Raw genomic sequence first — 18,036 nt, 5'->3', positions numbered from 1 at the left:
AGTTCTGTCCGCGTACCGTTACGTAATTTAATTGTTTCGCGCGACTAAACTAATCGCGAAACTAGCGATAGACTAATCGTACGCTGCTGCAACGCGCGTTAAAAATGTTTGAAAAAAAAAAGTGTCACGTTCGGCTTGCTGTACTTCGGTACGCTGAAATATTATATATTAAACAAAGGTTTATTTTGTTATAACGAGAGCGAGAGCGAGAGAGGAAGGTAGAAACACCGATATTAGAATATATTTTTGCGTAATAGACACGCGCACATGTACACAGACAAACACTAACACATATATACACATATTACAATACATAATACCAACACATGCGTAAACACGTATACATATATCGTAAGAGTTATTTTGCGTATAAGGGATACTACGCAAGCGAAGAGCAGGCATATATGATTTTCAATGGTAACTACCGTCGTCGAGCGGAAGATTTTGATCCGAACAGAATCGCACGATCATATTTCGTTCAGCCTTGTATTGTACCTGATACGAAAAAGGAAACAAAGAAGGAACGAGCAGGCATTCACGTAGAATCCTATATCGCAGAGAGAGAGGCGTGTAAACTGATAATCTAATACACACAGTTTTCTACTACTTGGTGCGGACTCAAATCGATCGACCGAATCGCAAACGACACGATGTAAAAGATCCAATAAAAATCTTTATTTTGAAAAATCAACCCAGGATCCGTGCGTCATTCCGCGTGCACGCCGCAAATAGCGGCGGATTAAAAATAACAACGGCGTCCTTCACGGTCACGTTGTTTTTCTCTTTTATTCTCTTCCTTTTTTTGCACGCGATGTGCTATCGACGGGCGCGATATCCGGCCCCGTGCGGATTCGCGTTAAAAGCCGCGGCACGCGAGATCTACCTTCGTAGATCGTTCGCTGACATTACTGAAATATGCATACGAGTGGCCGCCGGGAGCACGTCGTGTACGCCGATACGCGAGCGAAATGTCGCGACTGGCTGTCGCGGGATAATTGAAAAATCGATAGCGCGATGTAGGCGAGACGGCGGCAAACGGACCGCCAGCTGAATATCATGTCCCCATTGTGAGCGCGACAATGCGCGCCGCGTAATTTTATATTCAGCGCCTAAACGGAGGCCTGGACCCAATTTCCGCCGCGCCGCGCCGCGCCGCGCCGCGACTTGCTTTTTCAACGAAGGAGGCGCGCGAGACCTCCTTCCGCTAATTGAATATCCGGCGTCGCTAGACGCGTGTTCCTTCCCGCGATACGCGTTGCGAATTGGCATAATTAGCGGCGGGCCGCGAGATACCAGGACGGATCCGCGAACCAGCTGACTCTCATCCGCAGCTCACTCCCGTTTTTGTCTTTCGTCCCCGTTGCGCCTGCTGGCTGCGCTGGACCCGATGATGACTGTGCGGTTTTCGTTTCTTGTTTACGATAAACGGACGCATATTACATCAGATAAACTTGAACCCGCGTATGCACGCTTCGGCACGATCTCTGCCAAACGCGCATATAGAGATCTATATAAAAGTCTTCAACGAAGCAGCGCGGAATTTAGTGGACGTACTGTATAGTCTTGTGTTTGCTAAACCTGATCCGTTTTAAGAATAAGTTAACGGCCAACTCGCGAGCTAATACAAGATATTGGTTGATCTTAACATCAGTTTCGTTTACAAATATATGTAAAACGTTGGACGTTTCGGCCTTTCTAACTCGGTCGTCTTCGGTTGACAAACTCGGAGCAATTAGTTTTGATTTGACACAAGAAACTGTAAACTTGATCCCATCTTGCCTTCGTGAAGATCTATCGAAGTATTTAATTTTCAAGTCGCAAATAAAAAGACAAATCATTTTCTTCGATAAAACGCAACTTCTTCAGAAAACTTTAACTCTCTCTCTCCATCGAATCTTCTTGTCCTTTTAGTTTTTCTTGTTGTCCTTTAGCGAACGTATTGTTCAAAATTATTAGTCATAAAAAGATTAATAAAAACCCCAATTTAAAGATATTCTCAAGTTGCAAATAAAAAGACAAATTATTTTCTTCGGCACGATAAAACGCAACTTCTTCAGAAAACTTTAACTCTCTCTTTCCATCGAATCTTCTTGTCCTTTTAGTTTTTCTTGTTGTTCCTTAGCGAACGTATTGTTCAAAATTATTAGTCGTAAAAAGATTAATAAACATCCGAATTTAAAGATATTTCTTGATTCGAGATACTCAATATTAAACTTACAATTAGTAGAATATGAGAACAATAGAAGTGTCACTCCAAATTTTCAAAGAAAAGCCGACTCGAAAGAAAAATACAATTGCGACTTAAAAGAAGGATACAATTGTGACGTTCTGCGCGTCGGACGTGGACAAGACGGGAAGAGGCACAAAGTCCAGGAAGTACAAATGAACGAACGGGGACCAATTGTAAGAAATATTTGAGCGTTTTCATCGGATAAATAATCGGTCGTTAAACAAATGCGTGGGGATTAGGTGCATGCTCGGCGTTCAATTGCGCGTTCAGTTGCGGGTGCGTGCATCGATTGCCCGCATTGCTTTCCGCACCCGCATACCGTTAAGTCTGTCAGATCCTACCGCGCTATTGTTGCCCAGAGAGAACTGCCGCCGCATCACCACGTTCTCTACAAAGCGGAGCGCAAGCGAATCGTTCTCTCTTACAATCGAACGCTTCGAAGGAACCTCGAAGGAAGCTGGAAACCGTCTCAGAAAGGACTGCTGATGACAAAACGAAAAATATTTAAGGACAAGGAGTTAAACGTACCTTTGAAAGTTTTCTGAAATTAATTAGTAATAAAATGTATGGTAAAATTTCAAAAGACTCAAAGTTTTTCAAGAGTAAATTTCAAGAGGAAATTCTCCCCGTGAAGATTAAAAAATTGTTTATTCAAGGTAAAACTATTCCTTTCTCGATAATAGATATGATTGTCGCCAGGATTGGGAAAGTTACTATATAAAAGTATCTATAGCTACAGTTACAGTTTTTTCGCTAAAAATGTAACTAGTTACAGTTACAAGTTACCAACTCTGAAAAGTAACGTGTTACAGTGACAGTTACTCAAAAAGTAACTAGTCGTTACTTTGCAGTTACTTTCTTGTGCAATGAAAATAAAAATATCAAGTCTGCGTTTGAATAGTAAAGTGTCGACAAAAGCGTTTATGTGCGAATGCAAGACCTAATGCGATCTGTGGAGGTTTAAAAAATATGCAAAGTAACTATTAACGTAACTATCAAATTAGTTACTAGTTATCGATAAAATATAACTGATTGTGAGTTAAGTTACAGTTACAGATGGAGAGAAAGTAATGAAGTCAAGTTAAAGTTACCAGAAAAAAGTAACTAACTGTAACTTCGTTATAACTAACGATTTACTTCCCAACCCTGATTGTCGCTATACCGAGCCGATTTTGCGATAGATCGACGCGCAATAGTAATGGACGCGGAAATCTTTTCCGCGGGTGAAGTAAAACGAAATTAACGACAGGCGCGTATCGGCCGGAAGCGACGCTCGCCGATTCTCTTTTCGGCATTTGCAATTTCTCGCGCGCCGCCTTATCATCCCGCCGCTGAAACCCGGTTTCTCCTTTTCCCTTCGCAGACGTACGTCCGTTTCTCACCGAAAGCCGGGGCGGTTCCACGCGCTTTCAAAAGTCCGCTCGGTAACGCGCGTCACAACTGATAAGGCTGCGCGCGCATCGCCGCCGTTCACTGTCGGAGCGATAGCTCAGTACGCTGGTAACAGGTGGTTCGCCGCTATTGGCGGAGCGGCGGCGATTGAAGTGCCTTGCGGCGCCAGCACGTGCCTTGCGTCGCCGCGCCGGCCCGGTCCCGCATTCACGCGGAGAACGTCGTACCGCGCGCACCCGCTCTCGACGGAGCTTCACCTTCCGGTCCCGGCACTTCCGTTCTTCAACTGGTCAAGCCAGGCCACCTTCCGCGCCGCTCCGTTCGTCAGTCCGACTGCCGCGTGTGCCAGTACGCGGTTGCGTGGCCGCGTGCGTGCGCGTCTCACGAAACAGCCGGTTCCTCGCGTTCCGGCTCCGCGCCACGACTCGTGGGTGCCGCGGGTGTTGGCTATCGATCTTCGCCGTCTCGCTCTCTTCGCCCGTTCATTGGCGCAGTGGTCGTCGAGAGCCCGGGGGCTGCCCGCTCGCTCGCCCGCGGTATACAGAGTGTTGTGCCTTAACGTAACATACTTAGAGAATTCTCCTCTGTGATTGCCCGCCCGGAGGTCAACGAGAGACTTCCCCTCGCTCTTCCTCTCGTTCGGTGAGTAATATCTCTTCCCCGTCGAGTGACAGATACCAGGCGCCGCGCTGGAGTCTGCTAGCATATTATGGATTCTTACTTTATTTATTTAAAATAGTGGCAAAAGCGTCAAACGTGGGGCTGGACGAAAGCTTTCCTCCTCCTTCTTCTTCTTCTCCCTCTTCTTCTGCTTCTTCTTCTTCTTCTTCTTCTTCATCCTCTTTGCAATATCTCGCGACGCCCGCGCGCTGGTACCGCTACTCGTCGGATGCGTGCCGGTGCACGTGCCCGCGCCGCGCCGAGCCGAGCCGGCGCGCTCCGTTCCATCTGCTGCGCTCCGATTACGGAGCGAGCGGATCTATCGCCGCGCGTCAGGATATTGGAGAACGCCGGGCGCGATGAGCTCCCAGGAGAGATTCCCGGCCGCGAGATCGGAGCGGGATGATGCGGCGCGCGCGGAATGCGAGGCTCCTCCCGTCGATTGATGGACCTCTCGGGAGGGCCCTCTCTCTTCCTCCGGCGGCGCCGAGAGAAAGATCCGTCTTTGGTGAGAAAACCGCGCGGAATAACAGTGGTCAGCTCCAATCAACGATTGCTGGGATCAACTTGTCGCGACGGTGAAAGCCGCGGGGAAAACCGCTCAGGGCATTGTAGTGTATACTCTGGGAAAAAAAAAGACAGTTATAACCCATTTTGGGGCCCACCATTAGTAATCGAATTATTTGAATTGTTCGTAACTCTACTCTGGGAAAAATTTTGACCGTTTTTTTATGTAGTTAAGCAACTTAACATTTCGGTTATTGCCACTTAAGTGAAAATTATCTTTGCGTTACTGAATATCGACAGAACTAATTGAGAGAACTGATTAGTATTACTTTAATATCTTGGATATAGATAGAACAGCTAATTGTGATTTTTAGTTACGCGGGATAAAATTCGTAAAAGATTAGAGTTACGGACAATCTAAATAATTCGATTACTAATTGTGGGCCCCAAAATGGGTTGTAACTGACTTTTTTTTCCCAGAGTAGATATGCGGCATTACTGGACATTACTGGACATCACTAGGAAATTTTTGGGCATTTTTGGGGCATAAGTTTGGGCATTAGGTCCTGCTGGGACATTTTAAAGATAAAATAAGATAAAGCAAGACAAATAAGATAAAATAAGGTAATAAGATAAAGTAATGCCCACATTAGTGGGCATTAGTGTACAAGATTTTGGTCAGTGGTTTCCTCCTCGGTGAAAACATTCGAGTCGCGCCCCGAGTCAAAATTCTGGCCCTACGTTGAACCATTAATTCTATCAAGGGAAATTTTTTTGAAAATCGACCAAACTGGCAAAATTGATGTTTCTTTTAGTCACGACGTATCGACCCCTTTATCGGGTCTTTTTCAAGTACAATCTAAAGTTGACTGAACATTTTAATTTATGCCGAACCAGAATAGATTCTGATAAATGCATGGTGTCTGCTAGCATATTATTCCTACTTTATTTAAAATAGTGGCAAAAGGGCCTGGACGAAGGCTTTTCTTCTTCTTCTTCTTTTTCTTCTTCTTCTTCCTCTTTTCCATATCTTCCCGTGTGGGTTCTGATGGATGCATGAACCCATTCTGTTTCGGTATAAATTAAAATGTTTAGTCAACTTTAGATTGTACTTGAAAAAGACCCGATAAAGGGGTCGGATAGGTCGTGACTACAAAAAGCATCAATTTTGACAGTTTGGTCGATTTTTTTAAAAATTCCCCTTGGTTGATCACCACTGGCGACAAGAAGCTACTCAAATTCTTTAATTCTATTATATGGGAGGACCTAAGACAGTAAAAGAGGTCGAACTGCAAGTACAAAATTTACTCCTACTTTAAAACCGATAGCGTCGGAAATGTCTACTTTTGCCAATTAGCATTAAAGGAGGTCCTTTCAAGTAGGAGCTAAAGTAAATTTTTTTAATTAAAGATTCAAGGGAGGTGTAAAATACTATAAATTTGTAAACCGCAGCAAACGGTTTGCTGTTGCACCTAATACAATAGGCACAATAACAAAATGTTTAGCTGTCACAATTAAATATTAGTTGTCCGTATTTGCAACTGAAATTTAGCTGCCACATGCAGTTTTTAGCTAAACAACATTTTTCTTTCCGTGTGCTCTTGAAGTGAAATCTGTTTTGTGGAAGATTGATTGTTAGCTCGTGCGAAGAAAGATTTGGGATTGACAAATTGATAAAATTCGTATGGCTCAAATGTGATAAACACAAAGGAATAAAAGACTAAGAGCCGCGACAGGGTGTTAGTGTCTAAATATTTGATATTTTAAATTTATTACGAAAAATATTATCTCAGCCAGGGTCCGAACCTGGACGTCCATCTCACTAGGCGGGCGTCTCAACCAATTCGACCACCGAGGCATGTAGAAATATTCATCGCAATGAATAGTTTAATTTGTGATTGAATTTGAAAACCTGCTATCTCATAATAGAGGACTTTCCTCTATTTATAAGTTTGACGCACAGTGCCCGCGATAAGAGCGCCTTCACGTCCTCATTGCAATTGCGCGAATCGCGGTTGATAGAGACGCGGATCTCGCGTATTTCTTCGCGCTTGTATCTCTCCGTTTCTTTCCGGAAATACCAGTTTCGATTAGCATCGACGACTGCGATTACGCGGAATCGCCCGCGTCGAAAGGTCGGACGATTCATTGGAAGTGACATTTGCGCGAGCCAGCAGTGTCGTTTGTAAAAAAAGTAACGGGGAAAAAGGAGTAAATGTGTCTCGTATGCTGAAACGCGCGCGCATAAAAATTTCGCACGGTCGAAAGAATAAAACTGACAAAAAACAACGTTTATACGATATCTGGAATCGTTTATCAGCGAACCACCAACGGCGGTTTATTTGTGGAATAGATACGTTCGGAAATAATTTTCAAGAGCGTTTTCGATATCGCGATGAAGCGCACGATACGCGAGGTGACAAATGTTAAGTAACGAACTGTTACGTTTAATTAAATCAAACTTTACATTGTCGCGGATATAAAGTTTGATTCAAATAAATCAATAATAATTGTGTAGTTTTTACCCGAACAGCCGAACGTTACGTGTCAAAAAACTGGCTTTTGTAATTTTGTACACAGAAAAAAAGAGTTGAAATGAGATATTATATTGCATTAAAGAAAGAAAAAATCACTTGAAGCAATTTTAAACGCGTTAATTTGAGTATATAATAGTTGGCCTGACACTTTTTTTCTGTGTATGAGAATGAAAATCAACTTGTGATCCTTCAACTAATATTATCTTGATCCTAACTCGAATGCCTTGCGCAGAGGAACTGATTTCGTCGATGTGAAATTCAAGAGAACAAAAATAGTCAGAATTTTACCGTCCACCTTTGGACGCGCGCACGCTCGATGAAAGAGTAGGATAACTGTATTTACATCGTTTAATATAATTAACGTTGTAGCCTGTTTCGCATCGGAAATAATGCGTTTACGTAGCGCGCGTAATTGCCGATTGTTGCCGATGTCCTTTCGCGATTATCCCCGCGATTACACACCGCGGCACGTTCGGCGAACGGGTACATCGAGATGTTTAATCCGCGCAGCCACGACATCGCGGACGCCGCGTAACTCAGCATCAAGAGTCTCATCCGCGCAAAAACCACTTAATTCCTCGTTTGTGCACGGATCTTTTTTTTTATCGGGACTCATTATCTCGCGCGTAAAAAGAATCCAGTCACCGTCGTAAAAGAGAGGCCAGATTTTAAAGGAAGGAATGTACGCCGCACACAGCTGCTACATAACGAGAAGGTAATTTCTTCTTCTGACGGCCAGCAAGGCCGATTAGAATACTCGGGCACCTCCGCTGTGATTTCTGAACGCATGTGCGTGTCATATATGTGGGAAGTGCTTTGATTGAACTTCATACTGCGAGATACCCCGTCGCTCTTCAAGATAAACTCCCGATTGATATTCCTTATCTCAGGGTTTATTTTTGTTCCATGTAAATATAAAAGATCCAGAAATTGTATGTGTAATTTGGTGAGACACTTTTTGCGCGCTTTCTTCTGTTTAAAAACGCGTCACGTGACTTGATAAACGCCATTTACATATTTCATGCCGTTTAAAAATGATCTTTTTAAATAGCAAGAAATGTGTAAAATAACGTGTCTCAAGTCATACGTTGCGCTTTTAAACGAAAAGAAGTGTATAAAAAGTGCTCCACCAAATTGCACACATATATGTGTATAAAAGTAACACTAAAGCCAGCGGCACGCGATACTATTTTTCCTGCTGGGTTACTTACGTGGACCAATAAGGATGCAGAGTTTTAGATCAGATGACTTAAGGCTGACCCCTGATTGGCTCTTGTAAGCAATCCAGTAAGAAAAACAGTATCGTGCGCCGTTGGCTAGCAACAAAACAATTTTCAAAAAATAGAAATTTTCCAGATATTCCGAGTCGAAATTTTGACTCTATGTTGAACCTTCAATTCTATTATATAAATAGTAGAACCTAAGACAGTAAAAGAGGTTGAACTGCAAGTACAAAATTTACTCCTACTTTAAAACTGATAGTGTCGAAAACTTCTACTTTTGCCAATTTAGCATTAAAGTAGGCCCTTTTAAGTAGGAGCTAAAGTAAATTTTTCAAGTTAAAAATTCAAGGAAGGAGTAAAAAATACATATAATGTCATCAAAGTAGGTTATTGTTGGTCTATGTAGGTGTATAGATCAGCTAAGTAGATGTAAATTATCCTCAAAAGTGTCAAAATAGTACCAAAATTTCAACTCGGGATTAGATTCAGTACAGTACAATGATTAGGAGGGTGCCTAATAATTTTGTCAATGGCTGTAGGTTTAATTTAGTTTCTAAATCCATCTTATTCGTTTCGGTTTTTCAAATAATGAATTAATACACGCATACCGTTATAAGCTTTTCTTCGCAATTTTTTTCATGTTGCTCGCATCACCATGCAACAGTCGGAGCGGCTCTCCCCCCCCCCCTCTCTCTCTCTCTCTCTTTCTCTCTGTCTGTCTGTCTGTCTGTCTCTCCCTTTCTCGTGACTGGTATACTTAGCCCATAAAGACAGGTCCATTGAACTCGTTAGAACGCACTGCGGCCTGTAATGCAGCTATGCATCATCCCATAATATAGGACAAAAGGCATTAAACGCAAAACCGGCCGCGGCAGATAATAGCCACGCGCGATACCGTATGCGGCGCGGAGGTCGCGGATGTGCACATACGTGTGTCGTTATAATCTGTAAGTTGTATCCGTTCTATCGTCCTATCGATATCCTCTTTACCGGATCAGCATCCGACGTCCGGTTGGATCTTTTAATGACACTTACATAAACCTTTCCGGCCTGTCCGTTATCGAATGAGACATACTTTGCTCGATAACGGTGGGCGCGTCTCTCCTTCCCTCTTTCGCTCTCCTTCTGTTCTCTCTCAGTTTTATTTATATGCTGCGAAAGCGCGATATCCTCTCTCTTATCTCTCAGTTCTCTCGATCTAATTTTAACCGAATCACAAATATAACTCTCAATCTATTATTCTCCCACTGTAAATTAGTCTCATTGTCAGTGAAATTACATGGCGCAACTTAACGAGATGGCAAAGATAATTAATAAAGAATTTCTATCTGGCTGAAAATAAATGGCTGAACGATTATACATCGATGGGGCATTTTGGCGGCACACACATTGTATGCCAGATACAATATTAAAAAAAAGCAAAAAGTAGATGTTACTTCTTTTTCCGATTTCATCGAAAAGCTAGATTCTTGTGCTGGACGAAAGTCGAAAAGTATCCATTGGCCAGTACTTTGAACGAAAGTCAACTTTGGTATTGTTGTGGAAACTTCTGTAAGGGGGTAACTTCTTAATTCCTTAGTGAATGAATACGAGGGGTAAACCGCGCTGAGGGCATTGTGAGATACAGATTTACGGCATTGCTTAGATATTGCTAGGAATTTTTGGACATTTCTGAAAAATTTACTTCAAATGAAACTCAAGTTTTTAAATTCAATTCACAAAATCAATGTACAAACTTTAGAAGGAGACAACATACTTTGAGTGGTCGCTCTCTATTATTCCCCTTGCTCTTCTCTTACCCCCACTATTTATTAGACAAAGATGAGGCGAACACTCAACTGTCAACTATCTCGTTTTAAAGTTTGTACATGTTTTCAACACAGGAGAGGTAGGGAACACACAGTTTATTCTTACTATGTCTATGAATTCAGCTATAAGACCTCTGTTGCTTTAGCCAAATGTGCAATCTGTATATTACATCTATGGCTGAACTGGCACTACATTAGAGGGAGAAGAATAGACTCTGAACTAATGCAGCCAGTTCAGCTACAACAGATCCCGGGACTCGAACCTAGGACTTTCCACTTGCTGGGCGAATGTTCTCCCTCCTGAGCTAACTAACAATAAGCCCGCACTCGAAACTGTTCTCGCTTATTTACTTTATTGTGCTGAATAAAGTAGGAACAATATGCTAGCAGCGTGACTACAGGGCGATGCGTGGTATCTCACTCAATGGTTTGATAGACCCATTGTGTGGATGCAGAGTGGCCACACCCCCCGAAGATCCCTCTAGTAAATGAACAAATTCTCCACCGTTATCCTGCCTGAACGACAAGTTGTCCGCGAAGTGGGCGAATGCGAGACGAGCGCGATTTCCGTAAATAGCGAGTGTCTGTTCTAATTTTGAGGGAGGATTTTAATCTTAACCCGGAGGGAGATTCACCGCCCTCGAGATCTCCTTAACGCAATTATGGTAATTAAACGACGCGCTGTATATTCGCGGGTCCCTCGCCGATCTAATAAGCGGGACAATTAACAATATTCGCAATAATATTAGACCACGAGATTACGAGACGGTCTTTGCTTTCAGGTACCGACGGCCCTGTGAGGTTATCAAAGAACGCTGGGATTCTCTCGTGGCGACGGCATGTCGGCGTTTTAATTTTCTTCGTCCTTCATGGGCGAGTGCCATGTTCCTCTGACCGACGACGCTCGCATTATCCGGAAAACTAAAGAAAAGGAAACATCATGACGTTCTACGTGGGAACGGCCGACCTCGGGGAGCTATGGGAGCTACCCTATCTTCCTGATTCGGTGAGTGCGCAAACCTTTACAAATGCTGATTCTCACAAAGGAAGATGGAAATGGAGAGTTTTCCTGAGAAAACTAAAATATGGTCTCTGATAAATTTTATGCAGAGATCGTTTCAAACCCTTCTCATCGTTATCGTCACGAATTTTCACGGTGCCCACATGGCATGTACGTTAGACGTTTTTCTAGTGCTCCTATCGTAGGGACGCCTACGTCCTCCCGAGGGGCGCGACCCTTCGTGCTATTCGAGTATTTGTGTTAAATCCGAAGAGACAGTCGACGGCCCGCAATGCCGTCATGACATTATCGGCGTGTCCAAGTATTTTTTTTTTTAATAGCGAGTAACGTTATTTGCCTAGACTTATCTATTACGTCGCGGATACAAATATACGATCGCGGTTTACAAGAGATATTTATTTTACAATTCCATTTTACAATGTTGTTCTCGGAAGCTTCCTTTTAATGCGAACTTCGAGAAACGCTTGCACGCGCTTATCAAATTTATCGACCGAATGTCATTGGAAAATACATTTCTGCTTCTTGCACGTTTTTCTCCGTGACTACGACTACAATACTTTCGATTCTCGACCCACTACTTGGTAGAATTCAGTGAAAATGTATTGACGTTGATTGCATTTGACTACCATAATATGTTATACATTTGCAATGTTTTATTCTTAATCCTGTAATTGAGAGAATTGACGTTGATCGCGCTTGACCGCCTTAGAATTCTTCCGGTAAAATCTTATGCTCGATTGTTTGGATATAACATTTTAATATCATAAATAATAAAATGTAGTTTGTATAAATATCCATTTTAATTGACGCAATTTGTTGATATTACTTTTGTAGAGAAAATAAAAATGTTTTCTTTCTAACAGAGTATATCCAAATAATTAAATTATGTAAGTCTTGACTGGATGGCGCTTACACGTGGCGTCTTTTTTACCTTTTTTTTATAACATTGACGTTGATCGCGCTTGACTGCCTGAGAATTCAAAATAATATTTTTTTCAAAGTAAATTACTGTCTGAAGTCGGATCTTTTTTAAACACGCATATTTTTCAATCAGTCATTATTTCTTCGTCTTTTTTTAACTTACCTAATACCACCAGTTGAAAGAAAGTACACGACAGCCTTTGAATTATGAATAATAATGGCCGCATATTCACACATGCGGCCACGCATATTGTCGTTTGTCATCGCGCTTATGGTGACACGGTTGCAACTTGCGCTAATTAAGCTTAAGGAAATGAGGGAACCGACAAATTTACATGATAGCGACTCGTCGGACGAGCGTCACGGCGCCGATAATTCTTCCACCAGTCGGACTATCATCGCGCCTATTCTTCGCGACTCTCTATCTATCTGCTATCCCGCGAGCGCGCGCGACGGAAACTATTTTTCATCGCTCGTTACATTCGCAACGGCGACAATGATCCCCGCACATGCTCCTTTCATTTTCGCAACGTGCGCTCCTGCCTTCGATCGGCGCGCAAAATGGGACACGGTCGTGGCTCTCTTCTCGGCCCTTTCACGTCACGGAATTTCCTTTCCGCGGCGCGCGGAGGCATCGAATCGCCGGCAAATTAATCCCAATCATTAACGCATCGCGTTATTGCGCCTCGGCAAAGTTTCCCGCCGCAAATAAATGCCAATTCGCATGCAGTCGTTGCCGTTTCTACGCTCCGCTCCGCGCCACGCCGCGTCAGACGTTTATTTATTATTAGTTATTGTTCCTCTTATCGGCCGCCCGTAGCTTCACATGCTCGCCGAGTAATTTCGCAGGTCCCCGAAGCGACGACGCAGCTAACCGGTATTTTTATCGGTTTTCCAGAAGGTCGCCGATGCACACCGATATATCCGATCCTGTTGGAAATAAATTCAATGGTCGATCGCGCGTAGTAGATATCGTCGTCTCGGAGGTTCTTAATCTCGCATCGACTCGATCATCGTAATTTTCCCGTCGAGGACTTACGTAACAATGTCGGAAACGATTACGCAGGGCCACGAGAGAAATTGTCTGAAAATTAACTGGAGCAAGAGTGGGTGGCTCTTGAAACCTGCGTCCGCGATGCTAGAACTTGGTCCAAGTTCTAGTTTCGAGGAATGTGTAGCCAATCAACTTGCAACTATTCCATAAAAGCTGCAAATTGATTGGCTTCGCATTTTTCGAACTAGAACTTGGACCAAGTTCCAGCATCGTGGACACAGGCCTCTACAGACTTTGGGTCGCTGAATCCAAAGTCGTATTGGAAGAAATACTTGAAGAAGGGGCGTTTGAAGCGAGATTTACTGAGCCGATCGCGATAAGATGGAAGCTTGTTGTATCAGTAAAACCTGACACTAGCTTAGAATTCCAGAAGAAATACAGAAACTTGAGACTTCAGACCATTGTGAAACTTTCTGATAGCAGCGGCCACTCCGCGCCCAACTCAATATAATCTATCTAACTTATCTTCCAAAAGTAATAATTGTCCATTTACGAGGTCTAAAAGGCCATTTATGACTCACGTCAATTGCTTGTTATCTTATATCAGTTTGTTTTGCAGTGTATTAGGTTATAATAGTCGGTCAAATTTTATTTCGGTTAACTACATTTTATTTCTTCTTCCTCGTGTATTAGACTTAAAGCCTGTTTTATCCAATTCGTCCTGGTACTTTGAGCATTTGGTTTTACTTCATCTTCGGTAGGCTGCTAACCTTGCCGAAGCATTTTATTTAACTTGCCCGAATATAATGAAGTCTTCAGAAGATTACTTGACCATGTCTGGCAAATTTTAATATTCAAACTCATAACGTTTCGACCATGGTTTTTGGTCCTTTTCAAGTGATAGTTGCGCCAGTAAATCCGTATGGTAAATCAAAAGAGCTGATCTTAATTTCACGACTGATTGGTCGTGTTCCGTCGTTCGTGAAATTAAGATCAGCTCTTTTGATTTGCCATACGGATTTACTGACGCAACTATCACTTGAAAAGGACCAAAAACCATGGTCGATTGTAAGTTTAAACATAAAAATTTGCCAGACGTGAAGTTTTTCATTACTTCTGGCGACTTATAAGATTTCCTCCAGACATATAATTATTAATTATCATTAAATCTGTTTTGCGAACGTGCCTCGTTACACTTTTGCCCTTTCTTCAAACGTTTCTTTTACAGATTTTCCGCTTCTTTTCTCGACTATCTGAAAAACCAGACGCGACGGGTTGGAATTTTCGATCTGCAACGCCTACTCCGTTGCCAGTTAATTTAAAGTAAATTTTTTTCACTATGTTATTATTTCCTTCCTTTTCCTGAATGCACGCGAACGTTTCGAGTGCATCACAGCTCGATTGCTACTCGCAAACACGAGGAGGATTAGATTAGCGCCACTCGAGCGCGGATCGCGGCATTTGCGGCTCGTATTATCGCGGGACAGGACATTGTATTTAGGCAGAAAGGCATATTATAGTTGGTTTGCGCACCTGTGCAAATAGCCGATCGTTTCTAGCGAGCGCTCGTAGACACGCGTCTTTTGCGAGAAGCCACTCGATTATCGTATATTCAGCCGCTAATACACCGACTGGTATATAGGAATGTTTTTTTTCGTTTGAAGCAACGTTTCTCTTCTCAATGTAAATTTGACGAACCTCTCGCGTCCTCGGCAGAATCGCACGGCTCGGGGGAATTCCCGGACTATTAATGTCTTGGAGAAATTATCTCCAGCGTCAGTTTTTCCCGGTACTCGAATACTTACGAGATTACAGTATTTTCAGTTCAAGAGACGCGGAAAAACAAATTACAGGAAGGTGTTGATAAGATTCAGTGGAAATGTTTACTGAATTTCTTATGTATGCAAATTTATAATTGGTGGATAATGCGTTCGACTTCAAAATAGTTCTGCGGCTCTATGTTTATTCTCGCCGACAACAGACAGCACGGTCTCGCCACAATTCTCCGTACACTAATTATTATACAATATTATCGATCCCGGTGCAGGCTCGTCACACATATTCGTCGCGAACGTGCCCTCCACACGATTCGCGGACCGGCCCGGAGACCATCTCGAATCGGGACATTTATCGTTGAACGTGTGTTTGTTATTTACTCCATTGAGTGTAACGATGACGCTTCGTTACACTCTCATTATCTGCGAAATACGGCTTATGTAACTTGCGAGTTGTTTGAAAATAAAAGTCCACGCAGTCGTAACATGATTTTTAAATATTAACGTAAGCATATGTGTGTGTGTGTGTGTGCGTGCGTGCGTGTGCATACGCTGTTATTTCTCAGTTCAATCAAGAGCGTATAATCGCTCAACGTTATAAGTTCGTGCGCGCACCCAGATACTTCTCCTCCCTTTTTCTATGCATCTGCATCCGGGAAACAATATGAAATCTGACGTGCACCTCGAAAGACTGTTATATATTCATATCGCGGCCGTTCGACTTGATTTCGTTCAAATTTTCAACGTGTACTCGATTATTTCCTCGTAATAACAAGTTATTAATATGCATCGATACGGTGGTCTGGTCGCGGGCTCTGGAAGCATCGTAATAGAAATTGAAAGGCGATTCGGCGCATGCATGTCAGTGCTGTCTCATCATATTTGGGGGTCAATCCCCTTTGGCAGGATTTACGTCAAGCGGCGGACAGCTCGTCGCGCACGCAAATATGTCTAGCCAATAAAATCGTTTAAGCCAACGGGCGAAGGAAAATTAATGGGAATCCCCGCGTGCTAAATGCAGCTGGAACCTAGATCAGAAACCATGATCGGCCGCCAGGAATTCCGTCCGCTCCGCCAATAAAGAAGTCGCGAAAACCGCTTCCAACTTTTCTCGAAAGCGGCTTTACAGAACGATTTGAAATTTTCACAGTCAACGTCTGATTAACAAAGGAACAAAGTGGTTCTCCGCGTTTTTCTTGATTTTGAAAAAAAAAAGACATACTTTGCGCGATGAATAAAACTGTAACTTTTTTTTTCAAAGTCAGAAAATACGCGAAAACCACTTTGTTTCTCTATTAACAAGATATCGACTGTAAAAGTTTCAAATCATTCTGTAAAACAGTTTTCGAGAAAAATTAGAAGTAGCTTTCGTAATTTCTTTATCGGTGGAAGTGTGTGACACATTGCCTCAAGAGGTGCAACTAATTGATCGTCATCGAAAAGCCGTAATGAACCTCGTCCTAATTGCGATTGTCGCTCCCGGCAAAAATACTGATGTCTCGCTCAGCCACGCGACTTTCCTCTCGCTAATAAAAACGGCGGCACCGCGCGATTTGCCAACGGCGCGGTGAGTGTCACGATCGTGTTGTCGACGATACGACGAGATATAGAAATGCAAACGCAGCGAGTGCTCGCGATGCATCGGTAACAATCGAGACAGATTCTCAAGCTTCGTGCAACCGGAAAACAGAACGGAAATCGATCGTCGCCGCGGAACTTTTCTCGGAAAAGTAAAACTCAATATTTTTCCACCTTGTTTCTTTTTTTCGCTTATGAAATACAGCTGTAATTAATTCGCTATCTGCCTTATTACGTTAAAAACACTTGTCTCGATAAACGTCACCTTGACAATGTACGCCATTGTATTATCTTGAAGGAAGGCTCGTGCACTTTCGAGTTTTATTTTAGTTTTCGCGAAATATGAATTTATTATTTTACCTCTAGTCGAGTTTGTTTTATTTATTCGTGCATTTTTCGTATTTATTCCGCTACGAAATTTCCGATGTTTCGACACCAACGTCAACCGCTTAAACAGGTAAAAGCTGATTTAATGGACTTTAAATTCAAGTGGCATCTATAACGATGAAAATGTGGAGCGGGCAAGATAATCTCGCTAAGGCGGCCGTAATTGTATCTAGGCTCGTATGTTTCGCATTTTTATCGTGGGCGGCTTTATAAAGCAATTTTCTTCACTCGCTCGTCGTGCTTGCGCAGGTGCCATTGACGCAAGTGTTGATAGTAGTCCTCGCGTTACACATTCGAGCCTTATATCGAATTGAATACCTCGCGGCCACTTGCGAGCGCGTGGCCCCATTAAAGGAAAAATTGACACCAATTTTTAATCAATACAGATTCGTAATGAAAATTAAATTTGTCTTACGAAAAAAGTGTATTATCAAACGTGCATGTAAAACGAACACCGCGAGAGCATTATTTCGAAAATTCCACACGGAGAGCATTTTCTCGTAAAATTTATTCTGAAAATCATATGATCGTGGGACAACATGCCCATACAGCACAGAAAGTTAAAATAATGTTGCTGAAACGTTGCAATGTTGAATGTTGAAGCATAAATATCTTTTCTACGTTGAATCTAGGTTAATGTTTGTACATTAATTCTTTATATTGCTGCAACGTTAAAATAATCTTGAATAAATTATTATTTTTTGACACTCAAATAGATACTTAAAAAATGTATTATTATGAAATGTATATATATATATAATATTTTTGCAAGGGTCAGAAATTTTCTGAGCTAAGATTGGATTATTATTTTAGTGGAATAATTTAATTTCAGCACTTCCAACAGTTGTAAAAATATTCTACTAAACGCGACCAATGCTAACTCAATATAATTTAACAATGTTTTCTTAATGTTGAATTGTAACGTTTACAAGACATTACAATTCAGCGGACATTAGATGTTTTTGCAATATCTTTTCAACGTTGAATCTACATTTCGTAACAT

At 42.3% G+C, this 18,036-nt stretch overlaps 1 protein-coding gene across 2 annotated transcripts in view; it reads left to right on the top strand.

The window, feature by feature from the left end:
• The first annotated feature begins 3,795 nt into the window (after positions 1 to 3,795).
• The window catches only part of LOC105564647 (cyclic AMP response element-binding protein A), a 39,640-nt gene continuing 25,399 nt past the window's right edge, over positions 3,796 to 18,036 (top strand). The window contains exons 1-2 of one of the 2 annotated variants that reach the window (XM_012017179.1): positions 3,796 to 4,264; positions 11,140 to 11,363. In XM_012017179.1, the coding sequence (XP_011872569.1) occupies positions 11,298 to 11,363 (66 nt within the window). In that variant the 5' untranslated portion in view covers positions 3,796 to 4,264; positions 11,140 to 11,297. Of the gene's footprint in view, positions 4,265 to 7,847; positions 8,042 to 11,139; positions 11,364 to 18,036 lie in introns of those variants that run through there. The other variant, XM_012017180.1, reaches the window with a different exon arrangement.

The sequence above is a fragment of the Vollenhovia emeryi genome, unplaced genomic scaffold, assembly GCF_000949405.1.
Source record: "Vollenhovia emeryi isolate VEMERY1.0 unplaced genomic scaffold, V.emery_V1.0 DF939161.1, whole genome shotgun sequence".
NCBI lineage: Eukaryota > Metazoa > Arthropoda > Insecta > Hymenoptera > Formicidae > Vollenhovia > Vollenhovia emeryi.
This window is presented reverse-complemented; position numbering and strand designations above follow the sequence as displayed.